General features: G+C 36.9%; 1 protein-coding gene across 1 annotated transcript in view; it reads left to right on the top strand.

Annotated features, from left to right (window-relative positions):
* RYR2 (ryanodine receptor 2) overlaps positions 1-13,171 on the top strand; it is a 721,598-nt gene that overhangs the window by 625,903 nt on the left and 82,524 nt on the right. Inside the window, exons 79-81 of the mRNA XM_067710999.1 lie at positions 341-394; positions 10,275-10,374; positions 11,646-11,725. Of these exons, the coding sequence (XP_067567100.1) occupies positions 341-394; positions 10,275-10,374; positions 11,646-11,725 (234 nt within the window). The remainder of the gene's footprint in view (positions 1-340; positions 395-10,274; positions 10,375-11,645; positions 11,726-13,171) is intronic.

Below are 13,171 nucleotides of genomic sequence, written 5' to 3'. Positions count from 1 at the left end.
ATCCTTGTTTTTAGGGCTTGTAACTTGATTTGCACAAGGAAAATGCATGAATAAGTAGTATGTGTAGTGTGATACAGACCTCATAAATATCTCCATGGTATATATAAAATTGGTAATTTAGCATTTTAATTTTGTATATGCACAGTATAATTTTCTTTTAGGCCACAGATTCATTGATCATGTCATCTAAGCTTATTATATATAATGTACATATTTAAACAATATTGATGATAAACTAACACAAATGATTCAGTATTCTGTGCTAAATGCTTTTATATTTTCTGCCTCATCATATTCTTATCCTGTTGACCTTTTCAAAACATTTTTTTACATGTATCAGAGTTGTCATGACGAGGAAGACGATGATGGGGAAGAGGAAGTGAAGAGTTTTGAAGTAAGATGAATCTTTCTATATTTGTTTTTTGTCTACGTTGAAACATTGTTTCATAGCTTATAACTGACATTTATGTTTCTTGCTTCATGGCTTATTGCAGCTTATTGTGTCAAGGAACTGCATGTCAGAAGCTGGATGGACAAATTTGAGTCCTAACATTTGCTGAAGTTAAGACCAAGGAACATAGACTAGTTAAAGAATCAAATAAAACCCATATGTTCAGAATGAGTGTTCCTGAGAGCCCTCAGAGATGAGGTTGCTTTAAATTGTTCTCATCTCAGTGAATGATGTGATCTGAAATTTCCGACAGACGTGGCAGAAAAATGTTTATGGAAGAGCAACATGACATCAAGTTTCTCATTAAACCCTTGGTTTGATTTTTTTTTTTTCTAAATCGAAGAAGCCTTAAAGATTTAGCCTCTTTTGACTTCTGCCCAATTAGGTCACTCATTCCCTGTACATATGTAGGTGGTGGCACACAGTGCAGTTTGCTTGCATGAGGCAGGATTGCATATATTCCTAGGGCTATGTTCTATTTTATGATTATTTCCTCAAACCTTCTCAGATCTTACATTTCCGTATAATTCGAAATACTGCTCAATATTCATTAGCCAAAGGGAAGGTAAATATTATTTTCCCCCTTTGCTTAGGCTGCACTTTTGCTTTTTATAAGAAAGACCAGCTGTTGCTAACTACCCTCTCCTTATTTATTGGTTCTTTTTTTTTGGAATTTTCAAAAAGAAATTAAATGGAAGGAAATGGATTAGACTTTTTTTTTTTTTTTTTTTGCTGCTATTAATTTACATGTCTGCTTTGAGCTAGAAGTCTGGAAATATATTAGTAGCCAGCTGTTAAGTCTTTAATTAAAGTGGACCCACAAAAAAGTGGTAGGTGAGGAGTAGATATTGAGTAGTGCCCCTTTCAGGAATAATTGGATGTGAGCATCTCTGCAGCATTGCATTGAAGTCATTGTGTAAAAAAATACCAAATCAAACTAATTTGGGAATGACCCATGACTATTGCTGGCTGAGAAAAATGCCTTAAGGTTAATTTCCTGGATGACACTATAATCTTTTCTAATGTATGTGTATTTCTAGTCTCAAATCCATCTTCATTGATAAGAAACTGAGCTAAATTAGAATGAGCTGTGCGCAGCAGATAATACTATTTTTCTGACGTGCACACCATTTATGGTCTGTCGGTTGTCTTCCGAGCAATTGTTTATTGCTATTTTGCTTCTTGTCTTCATCCTTCCTTAAGGTCACAGGATCCCAACGCAGCAAGGTAAAACTATATATATATATGTGTATTTGTCTGGGTCTGAGTTTCAGTTTCTTGTGACATTTACCTTTGTTAGACCCAACATCTTGGATTCTTTTTTGTAAAAAAGAAAAAAAAAAAAAGTCTTGCAATCTTTCTACCAAGTTTGTAGCTCCAACGCAGTTTGTCTCTTCAGTATCCCTTCCTTGACGTCAACTAGGTTTATTCTTCTTGCAATTTAAATGACTCCTAATTTGAAATTTTATCCTCTGTGTTGACTTTGAGCTGTGTACTATGCTGAGATGAAAGAGTCCACCCTTTCGGTGATTAAATTTTAGCTGGTGACTTTTCAGTGCAACATGTCATGCCTCATCTCTCTTGAGGATTTTTATACCAGTCTTATTACTAGAAAAGAGATACGATATATGGCATTGCTGGTGGGATTGGAAATAATCTTCTTTTCCGTTGTGCTAGTAATTGGAGAGAATATTCCATGATTTCAGTGTTAATTTAGCATTTCCTTATAGTGAAGAACTAGATGACTCTTTCTGTCTCTGAGTATTCTGAAGAGCTAAGCACCTGGAAAATTTGCTAAGAGAAAACATTTTGGTCTAGAATCACAAAAATTTTCCTTTCATATGAACCCTGTTAAGCTTACATTTTATTTTCATGAGACTATTTAGTTGGAAAATTGATCATAAACATCCCAGGAAAAAAAATACCTATAATGACTTTATTTAAAGAAAAGAGAAAGCTTTTCTGTTTTTAAGTGTAAAGTGTTCTTTTTTGCCTTCTACTTTAAAAAGTGAAATATTTTCTGTTAAGATGAATTTAGAATGTCATAAAAAATCTACTTAGAAGGAACAAATTATAATGTTTTTAACTCACTATTATATTTGGAGGACTATATTGTTCTCATATCATTTTAAAATTTGAGTTCATGCAGATGTGATCAGGTTTAGCTCTAACCAGATGGATATAATTTAATGGCATATAATAGGCATAACAGTTAATTATAGATTATGGGTTTAAATCAGTAGTTATAATGGGCGTGATCCTAATTTGCTGGATTTTTATAGTTTTATCACTAATCATCTCAGATAGAATTCCTGTGACTTGTTGAGGTTTGAAAGCATAAAGGGACTTCCTAACATCCACCAAGATTTGATTTCACGGATAGCACTGAAATTCATTCCCAAGAATATTGATTTAGACGGAGACATTAGAAAGGTTCCCTATTCAGAAAAGAAGTCTGGGAGTACCTAGTAGTGGAATCTTAGCCTGTACAGTGTAGGATTCAGGTCATACTGAGAACAAGAAATCGGGAGACGTACGGCGCCCCGCCTGGGAGAATGGGCTACATGCCTTGGATTTAGGATGGTGGGAGAGAAGTTCACCTAATGGTGAAACCTGGTAATTAATCCCCACAAAAAGGAGGTAGAGACCGGCTGGTGTGACTGTCCCAGAAAGAGACAGGATTTTAGAGTTGCCAGTGGTGCCACACACTCGTACGCATAACACAATAGAAGAGATTTGGGACTTTTCACTTCTTAGCCAGTGTTTGACTGACTCGCCGTGTGATTTCTATACTATAACTCATCACTTATGCCTAATCTGTGGAATAGTCCATTTGCAAAATACACACTCTGTGAGTAAACAATATGAACTCTGCCCAAGCCGAAGAATGAGGCTGTGTTTTTAGAGCTGACAGAGAACCAATCACCTGCAGAGAGGGTTTTGTCTGAGGTTGGCCCTGTGATGACAGCAACACCACTGAAAAATTGGACTAGACAACTGGATTATTGCTTTCTCTTTATAAATTTAGTAATGGACCAGACTTTTTACATTGAGATGTCTGGTTGTTTAACGTTATTTAGTATAGTCTAAATAGTGGAATTTTTCATCTAAGTTATAATGAATTTGAAAGGTCGCTTGGCAGTTTCAATAATTCTTAAAACAAATTATGTTAAATAAAGTTTGGAATAACATAGTGCGCTGATTGAATTTTATCCCTATAACTGGCTGATTATTAATATTTGCTGTACTTTCCACTTAAATTATCTATAAGAATATTGAGAAGAAGAAAGAAGTAGATATAAAAAGGTAGCATTATAAAGAAAATTTCCATGAGGAGTAACATAAATAAAGCTCAAAAAACATGGAAAACAGGGAGTGGAGGCTAAAATGCCTAGTAGTTACCAGCTCTTCTTCCATCACGTGTATGTTTTACTGACATGATCGTGTTAAAACTTGCCTGATTTAAGTTGATAATTTAATTCCCAGCTTCATCTATTTATATGTATATTTACCTACAACTACTTATTTGTAAATTTAATTGCATATTTAGTTAGTAATTATATATAACTCTTTTTAGACTTGAGACTACTTCAATATTAAAACTATGAAAACGGACAGTTAAATATTATAAAGAGGCCAATATTAATTGAAAGGGAAGAAACATTTTAGCAATTACCCAAAATGTTAATTACTACAGTGGATTACTTTATTCGGCTTTGAGCTTTTCATAAGCCAAAACAAATAATAACAAAGTAATATTTCAAGTTGAATGACTTTTCTGAGCACGATCTCACGTAGAACAAGAAAGACCTTTGGTACCACAGTAGACCACATTTTAAAATGATGATTTTGCAAGACATATAGCAACATTCTTCTGATGGTTGCTTCTCCTACTGCCATTCTTCCAAATCTGAGGGTGCAACGTTCAATGATAATATTCCACACAAAAACTTTCATTGAATTAAGTACTTTAATATAGATTTACTACTTATGGAAAAACCTAAATTAATGACGGTGAAGCTTAAGTAAATCTAGAGGAATGGACCGTTAACTCGCCTTCTAGACCATCTTTCTCAACTATTAAGCAAGTTGCATCATCCTTTGGCAAATGCCCAGTTTCTACTTCACAGATGAATTCTCTGGTGAGTCCCTGAGGTGCTATCATTCTGTCCTACTGATTAAAGAGAACTTCTTGTGTCTTAAATGCCAAATATGCCTGTGAAAGAGTTGATATTTTGTTATAAAAATTTAGGAGACTAACCTATGACATCATACCCACTAAGTACTCAGGCCAATACCCAGCTCATATTCCAAAGTATGTACCATGAGGTGTGAAAGAATTCATTTAGGTCTAAAATGTCTTAAAAGACTGATGTTACATAGCTCTACACACTGATAAAAGCACTTTTGTCTGGCCCCTCCAATGATCTAAATTTTTTTTTTTTTTTGCGGTACGCGGGCCTCTCACTGTTGTGGCCTCTCCCGTTGCGGAGCACAGGCTCCGGACGCCCAGGCTCAGCGGCCGTGGCTCACAGGCCCAGCCGCTCCGCGGCCTGTGGGATCTTCCCGGACCGGGGCACGAACCCGTGTCCCCTGCATCGGCAGGCGGACTCTCAACCACTGCACCACCAGGGAAGCCCCCAATGATCTAAATTTGAATATATTCAATTTTTTGTAATTCTACAAGAATGAATTGGCTATAAGATGTTCCCTCTCCGATAGCTACATAATTTGATCTTTGAATGGGCTTATTTACTTGTGTTCATAGGAACACACCAATTTAGATTAGCAGGGCTTCCTGAATCTTACCAAAGAGAACGATTAAATATGAAAAAATTGAAGATAAAGCTACGGATATAAAACATTGAAACAATTATCTCTTTTATCAAGAAAATTTACACTTCTTTAGTTTCTACTGTGGAAGCTCTATGGTGTCAAAATATGGACCCTAGAGTGTTGAGCTGCTTGTCATACTGTTGAATCATAGAGGGGAGAGGGGGAAGGAATTTTCATGGACAGTGTTCTCCAATACTCATGCTTATTGCTGCAATCTGCCAACTGCATTTTTATATACTGAAATTGTTGATCTGCAGTAATACCCTCCTGTCTTAGCCCACGTTCCCTAGAAAACAGAGCAAAGAGGTTATTTGCTAACACTCTACTGGGGTTGGAGGTGTTACAATCTCAGGGGAGTAAGAGTGAGGGAGAACGAGAACTGATACAGGGAAGCAGAGAGAATGCAGTAATGCATTCTTGAGCTGACCAGCTAACCACAACTAACCAGCCATACAGCTAGTTGCTAGATTGTGTTGGATGCCCCTGGAGAGGCTATATGCATCCTGGAACAGCACCTCCTGGGGAGCAACGAGGAACACTTTATCTGCTGGTTTCCTCCCACCTCCTATCTCTTATTGGTTACAGGGTGTTAATTTCTTCATACTTCCTGCTGATATTAACCAGCTCTTCCAGGTGACCCCTGGGGAAGCCAGAGCCAGCTTGGGTCCAGCCTGCCGAGTGTCCAGGCACTGCAGTCTCTCCATTTGCATCAGCATGTGGTTTCCTTAGACAGTGGTAGTGGTGATAAGAGCCAGCTTTCGTAAGCACAGTAATGGTGCAAAAGCCATTTCTGGGGCCACTGTACTTAAGAAGCAAGGCAAGTCGCTAAGACTTGGAGAGAAGGGGGTTCAGTGTGGGCTGGAGTACTGGTCCTGATACAAGGAAAATTCCCCAAAGCACAGACCTCTGTATTGTGTATGGTAATTTATGCATATGAATGTGTAGACCTAAATAGCATGTGAGTATGTAGACAACACATATTTAAACATATAATGGTGCATTTTTGACATGCACAGTAATTTGACTGCATGTGCTATTGTTTGTAAAAATAATCCCAGTGGAGATTGACATATACACACTGCTATATTTAAAATAGATAACCAGCAAGGACGTACTGTATAGCACAGGGAGCTCTGCTCAATAATCTGTGATAACCTAAATGGGAAAAGAATTTGTAAAAGAATAGATACATGTATGTGTATAACTGAATCTCTTAGCTGTACACCTAAAACCAACACAACATTGTTAATCAACTATACTCCAACATAAAATAAAAATTAAGAAAAATAATCCCAGTTGAAGCTTATGCTTGGCCACATTATTTACAGAAAATGGGATCCAGCAGAGTCAGTAAGAGCACAGACACTCAATTAGACCAGCTGTGTTTGCATCCCAGCTCCACCATATGGCTGTATGATCTTAAGCCTCAATTCTCCTATCTATAAAATGGGACTAATTAAGGTCTCTATTGCATAGGATTGTGATGAGGATTAAATTAGTTAATGTATATAATCCACTCAGAACATTGCCTATCACATAACAAACTCTGTAAGTATTTGCTATTATCATTACATTTAATCAATTTCACTTCCTTACTGAAATCAAGTCAGAGAAGCCCAATGAGAGGAAATCTTTTATCATAATGAGCACAGAACCTCCCAAGGCAGGACACCTGAGTTCTCATCTGGGTGCTAACCAGGTGACCTTCAGCAGGTCACATTTAATTACCCTGTACCTCAGCCTTTTCATCTTTGAACTGAAAGCTTTGAACTGGATGTTCTCAGGGGGTAATATCCACCTTTAAACCTGTCTGATTTGCTGTTTTTGAGTAAGTTCATTTTTCAGGGCAATTTCATAACTCTTCTAAGTGCATAAGTACCGATCAGAAGCTTGCAAATGTTCGTTACTTCTGATCTTTTGTGAAGGGGTGAAAAAGAAAATAAACTCCATGCTTTTTTAGTATAGGAATGTCACAATGAAAATGATTTGTAGAAAATAATGTCTAGCTTCTGCCCATGTATCTCTACCTTTTCCTCATTTGGTATTTAAAATATCACACAATCATACATAATACAGTTAGATGAAGAAAAAAAAGTGTTGAGGGATGAAAAGCATTTAGGGACACAAAGTAGAGCCTTCCAAGAATGTGCTTAATCCAGAAACCCATGCCACAGAGTCTTGCTAATTTGCTGCAGGTTGTCAGTACTAGTGATTCCGAGGTTTCTAGGAGTCTACATAAAATCGTATACATGTAAAAGTTTCCTATATCAATAGAATACTGAGACAGTCTTCTTGTTTGGGAGAAACAACAATTCCTGAAGCATTTTTCCCTTTGTAACCTTGGAATAATTTAAAGACTAAACTACAGGTTGAAGGTATAGTGTTATATTTAAGAACCTTCAGCAATTCAAGCGGAATTTGGAGTGCGGCAGGGCGAGGAACACTGCTTTTAAAAAGGTCCTTTAAAAAGTACTTTCAAGGTGCTATTTCCCTGAATAAGATACTTTTAAAAAGATCTATCTCCAATTTGCTTACAAAAGCTAATCTGCAGTATATTTGAAATGAAAGAATTTTTTTCTTTCCACATAATCCATCATTTTATTGCCTGAAAACTTTCTAGTTTCACTTTTAAAGTTTTACTTTTTTATGTCGTGATAAACTTTCCAAGGAAAGATTAAATTATATACCCAGAAGCAGTTTTCAAAGGGGACAACAAAGTACAAAAAGAAATAACATTAAAGATGTTCTGAAGAGAGGGCTTCCAACAAAGAAGTTCAAAAGAGTGGTCAACCTGATCCCTCTTTATGAAATACGATTTTCCTGCCTCTAGATCAGAGTGTGTTTTTTTGCTCACTATTTTTTCTTCAAATGTTTCATATCATCTCCCCCAAAATATTATTATTGAAATTTAGATGTTACATAAGGAAAATTAGCGTGATCTTTGCTCAGGGAGTTTACTTTGTAAAGAAGGCAATTTGATATCCTGTGTTTCTTGGTCCTCCTGAGGTCTGTCCATCATGAGTGATTTCAGTTACTGAAGAGGATACTGGGACCTTGGAATCTATCGTGCAGGTTGTTCTGTCAGATCTTTGCACTGGTCTCCCTACTTTTGGAGCACAAATGGCGAAGGGTTTCTGTATTTGTTTTTCCTCAAGAATATATGGCATGCTGCCATCTTCCATCTTCTTTGGACTTCCTGATGACTATCTTTCTATGTTGTATTGCGTCAATAGAAGAATCATTCTTTCTAACTCCTTTGCCTCTTTAGTTAATGAAAATAATAGCACAGTTCCTTAAGACAGTAATTTCTTATCAGTTTTACTGGACAGCTCTTTCACGAAGGGAGTTGGTTAAGCTAGGAAGTAAAAGTTCCAGAAATAGCTCCGGCAACGGGAGGAAAGTCAAAGATTGTTGGGTCTAAAAGGAAGAATCAAATGTTGCTCCCTAATTTTAAACAGCACCTGAAGAGCAGACGAAAGGGTCTTCTTTCAGTTTTCCTGAAACTCTGTTGTAATGACAATATAGTTTTGTGTGTCTGTGTGGTTTTGTTTTCGTTCTGTTTTTGACTTCACAGGAAGAGGTTTAAACATGAAGGCAAACCTTTTAGATGTTAGCATGGCTATGTATAAAGCAAAGCTGCCTTTTTTTTTTTTTTCTTTTTTCTGCTTCCATTTAGGCCTATCACATAATTTAAGAAAAAATAAAAATTTAACCACAGGAGCTCTAACTATAGTGTGAAAAAAAACCCTGATCAATTTTGTTTTCGCAGCACGATATTATCAAAGATTTAAGAGACAAATTTGCCAGCCTCGGCGAGAACTCTCTGGTAACAGCATAAATGTCTGTGTTGGTTGCTTTTGATTTAAAGGTTTCTTTTTTCATTTGTTTGAGCCCATTTCTTTTACCCCCTCCTTTTAGTTTATGTTCTTTTTCATATTCTGTAACTAGCAAGCCTTCATTTTTTAAACCTCTTCCATCTTCCAGTGTCTATTTTCCGTACTTTGGATGGAAAGTTTATGGCAGCAAAGCTGTCACTCTGGCTACCTCTGCTGCAGCTCTTCCTGCTCTTAGGTCATATATGTTTTGGCCGTTGTGTTTATGGACATGATACTAATTGACTGTTTCATGTCCCATTGACTAAGCTTCTCTACCACGCCATTTGATGGACGCGCTGTCATAGTGCTCTATGCAACTTTCATTCTGCAACTTATACTGCTTGGTTCCGTCTCAATTCTCCAGCGAACTGGATAGCTCAAGTGAATGATCCTACCAGTCTTGAACTTGCTGTGCCTTTATATTTTATTTTGATTTCCTTCTGTATGTGTTCAGTGGTAGTTTAAGTGGAAAAGAACAAACTCTAGCCATTGCTCTAGCAGTACCATGCAGTATCGTTTATTACCACCAGAGAATACAAAATATAAAGGCACATTGCTTCTTTTATTCTTTGGGAGGGGACTGGGGAGATCTGTTATCATATGTCCACTACTTAGTTGAAGCCTACCTTTTTATCCATATCAGCTTTCAATTTTGCTTAAACTCCAACACGTCCTCAGTTAATGTTTTTCTGTCATTCAGTGATGACTTACAACTCGAGCCATTTGCTGAGCAGTATCAAGTTATGACCATGACTTGGGAGATGATTAAACACGTGACAAACTGATGCACGAATGTATCATTCAGAAAGTGCAAGTTTCAGTGATGAAGTACAGTACTTCAAAAGTATGATACAGGCTTTGGACTAATCCAGTCATGACAATTGAGAAAATTCATCCTGATAAATCAGTACCAAAAGTCTATCACAAGAAATATAAAGGGAAAAACCAAGAGTTGACTATGTTAACATCTGTTGGATAGCATTGTTGGTGTTGAAATGGTCCATAATGTTGTCATAGAGCCCATACATGAAGAGATGACTGAAAATGTGGTTTATAGAAAGCTGCTCTGCTTAGTGATAGCTGCAACATAAATGGTTGGGATTTGTGTTCAGGAAAAAGAAATGGAAAAGCAAAAGCTTCTGTACCAACAAGCCAGGCTCCACGACCGCGGTGCAGCTGAGATGGTGCTGCAGACCATCAGTGCCAGCAAAGGTGAGGCTCCTGGCTCTACCTCGGAAGGGCCGATCCTGTAGATTTCCCCTTTACTCCTAGGAGCGCTCTTACGTAAAGTCTACCGATTTATTTAGTCCCTGAATTTCTTGTTCATGACTAGGTCAGGTGACTTGACAAATGCCGCCTCTCTTACAAAGTTCAATGTTGATTTTTCTTTTTAAATCAGAATCTTACTAAAAGATTTTTTATTTCTGTTCGTTAAGTTTTGGAAATTATATTGGGACACAACTCTACCAAACTGATTATGTGAATCAGAGGTGGGCAAATGTTTTCTGATAGAGGCCAGATAGTAAATATGTTCGGCTTTGTCAGCCACTGGGGCCTCTGTGGCATCTCTTCAACTCCGCCAGAGTGGCATGAAAGTAGCTAGAGACAATACGTGAATAAATGGTGTGGCCATGTTCCAATAAAACTTTATTTACGAAAACAGGTGCCAAGCTGGACTCGGCCCTCGGGGCCCTTGATATAAATGTTTAGATTTTTTAAGTGAGTCATTTTTAGTAATTCAAGTACTGTTGCATTTTTCAGTAGCCAGCCAGTGCAAGCTGATTTTTCTTACATTGGTAATACCTTCTTTGTGAAAACTAGTTACTGTAATTTTAATGGAATGAAAAAGTAATGGTGGTTATTAAGCACCCCTCTCCAAATATAGGGATTATTTCATTTCTAAGAAAAGTGGAGGCGACTAATGTAAAAATAAAACATAATATGCTAAATTATAGACAACTGGTTGGATTTGAAATTTTGTTATTATTATTCAAATAACTTAAAATTGTGACTAGTCACCCTAATAAAGCAAGGCTATAAACGTATTAAGATAAAAGTGATGAAATGGAGATTTTAAAAGTTGTTCAAACATACTGTTCTTGAGGGAGGAGGGAGAATATTTTAAGTAGCTCATATTCATTTCAGTATTATTTTAATACACATGATTTGTTTTGAATTTTAATAATTTTAGGTGTCAGTATTTCAAAATCAATTGTTTCTTCCTGTTCGTTTTCTCTGTGTTCTCATATAGTTTCAATCATAGACATATTACACAGAACTTAGTAAAAACATTGATGGCAAAATATGCATTATGACTCTTAATTTTTTTGTTGTTGTTGTTATTTGAGTCAGTCTGTCCCTCTCCACCATGACATAGGTTTGTAGGAGGTGAATAATGACTTCAAAAATGCACATTTTGAGATAGAATTGGTTAATGTAGCAGGTGAAGTGATAGAAGGATCACAATAGTTTGTATTTTTAAGGTGAAACTGGACCCATGGTGGCTGCTACTTTGAAACTCGGAATTGCTATCTTAAATGGCGGGAACTCTACAGTACAGCAGGTATGTCATTGAGCCTTTCACATAATGTGCTTTTCGAAGAGATGGACCGTATAGTCATCCTGTTGAACTATTTTAGTCATCCTAAAAGAACTATTAGTTGTACATTAGCTGTACTTTTTTGTTTTCATTTTCTATGTAAAGTATGCCTTTATTTTATGGTCATCTTGTCCCAGTGTCCAAATATCTCCCAGGCAGCACAATGAGCACCCCTTCTAGGTAGCACAACAAATAACAACGCTGGTTAGAAGTCTGAAGTCATGTCATACGGTGTCATCATTTGCAGTGCTGCATTTCATGTGAATAAGTTGGCGTAAAGCAGCTCGTTTGTTTTAATAGTGAAAAATAAATACCCTTACCTAGGGAGCCTAGTTTGGTAACATGTTTTATAGTGTTATATCTCCTAAAAATTGACTCTTAAGATTTTGTTGTATATTTGGTACAAAGCTGGCTTCTAGGTTAATGTGTAAACAGAATGCATTGTTAAGAATTTTTCTAGTTGTAATTCTTTCTATTCTCCTAAGATATGAGAAAATCACTTCCCAACCAAGTTCTGTGATGATGTTCTGTTTAAAAGTTAGACATTATCTGGACGGGGATTTTGCTAACTTCAACCAGTTATGACAAAGGATGCAATCTCCATATCCAACTGAAGGCCAAGGTCTGTTGAGCTTGTTAGAATAAGAGTATTTGAGTGACTTTCTGCAGATCACAAATGCTGGAGAGGGTGTGGAGAAAAGGGAACCCTCCTATACTGGTGGTGGGAATGTAAGTTGGCATAACCACTATGGAGAACAGAATGGAGGTTCCTCAGAAAACTAAAAATAGAACTACCATATGACCCAGCAATCCCACTCCAGGGGCATATACCCAGACAAAACTATAATTCAAAAAGATACATGCATCCCTGTGTTCATAGCACCACTATTCACAATAGCCAAGACATGGAAGCAACCTAAATGTCCATCAACAGATGAATGGATAACGAAGATGTGGCACATATATAAAATGGAATATTACTCAGCCATAAAAAAGAATGAAATAATGCCATTTGCAGCAACATGGATGGACTTAGAGATTATCATACTGAGTGAAGTAAGTCAGAAAGAGAAAGACAAATACCATATGGTATCACTTATATTTGGAATCTAAAATAGGACACAAATAAACCTATCTATCAAACAGAAACAGACTCATAGACATGGAGAATAGACTTGTGGTTGCCAAGGGGGAAGAGGTGGGTGGGGAAGGGAAGGACTGGGAGCTGGGGGTTAGCAGATGCAAACTATTATCTATAGACGGATAAGCAACAAGGTCCTACTGTACAGCACAGGGAACTATATTCAGTATCCTGTGATAATGGAAAAGAATATGAAAAAAGAATATATATATATATATATATACACACACACACACACACACACATATACTGAGTCCCTTTGCTGTATA

The sequence above is a fragment of the Pseudorca crassidens genome, chromosome 16, assembly GCF_039906515.1.
Source record: "Pseudorca crassidens isolate mPseCra1 chromosome 16, mPseCra1.hap1, whole genome shotgun sequence".
In the NCBI taxonomy this organism is placed as follows: domain Eukaryota; kingdom Metazoa; phylum Chordata; class Mammalia; order Artiodactyla; family Delphinidae; genus Pseudorca; species Pseudorca crassidens.
This window is presented reverse-complemented; position numbering and strand designations above follow the sequence as displayed.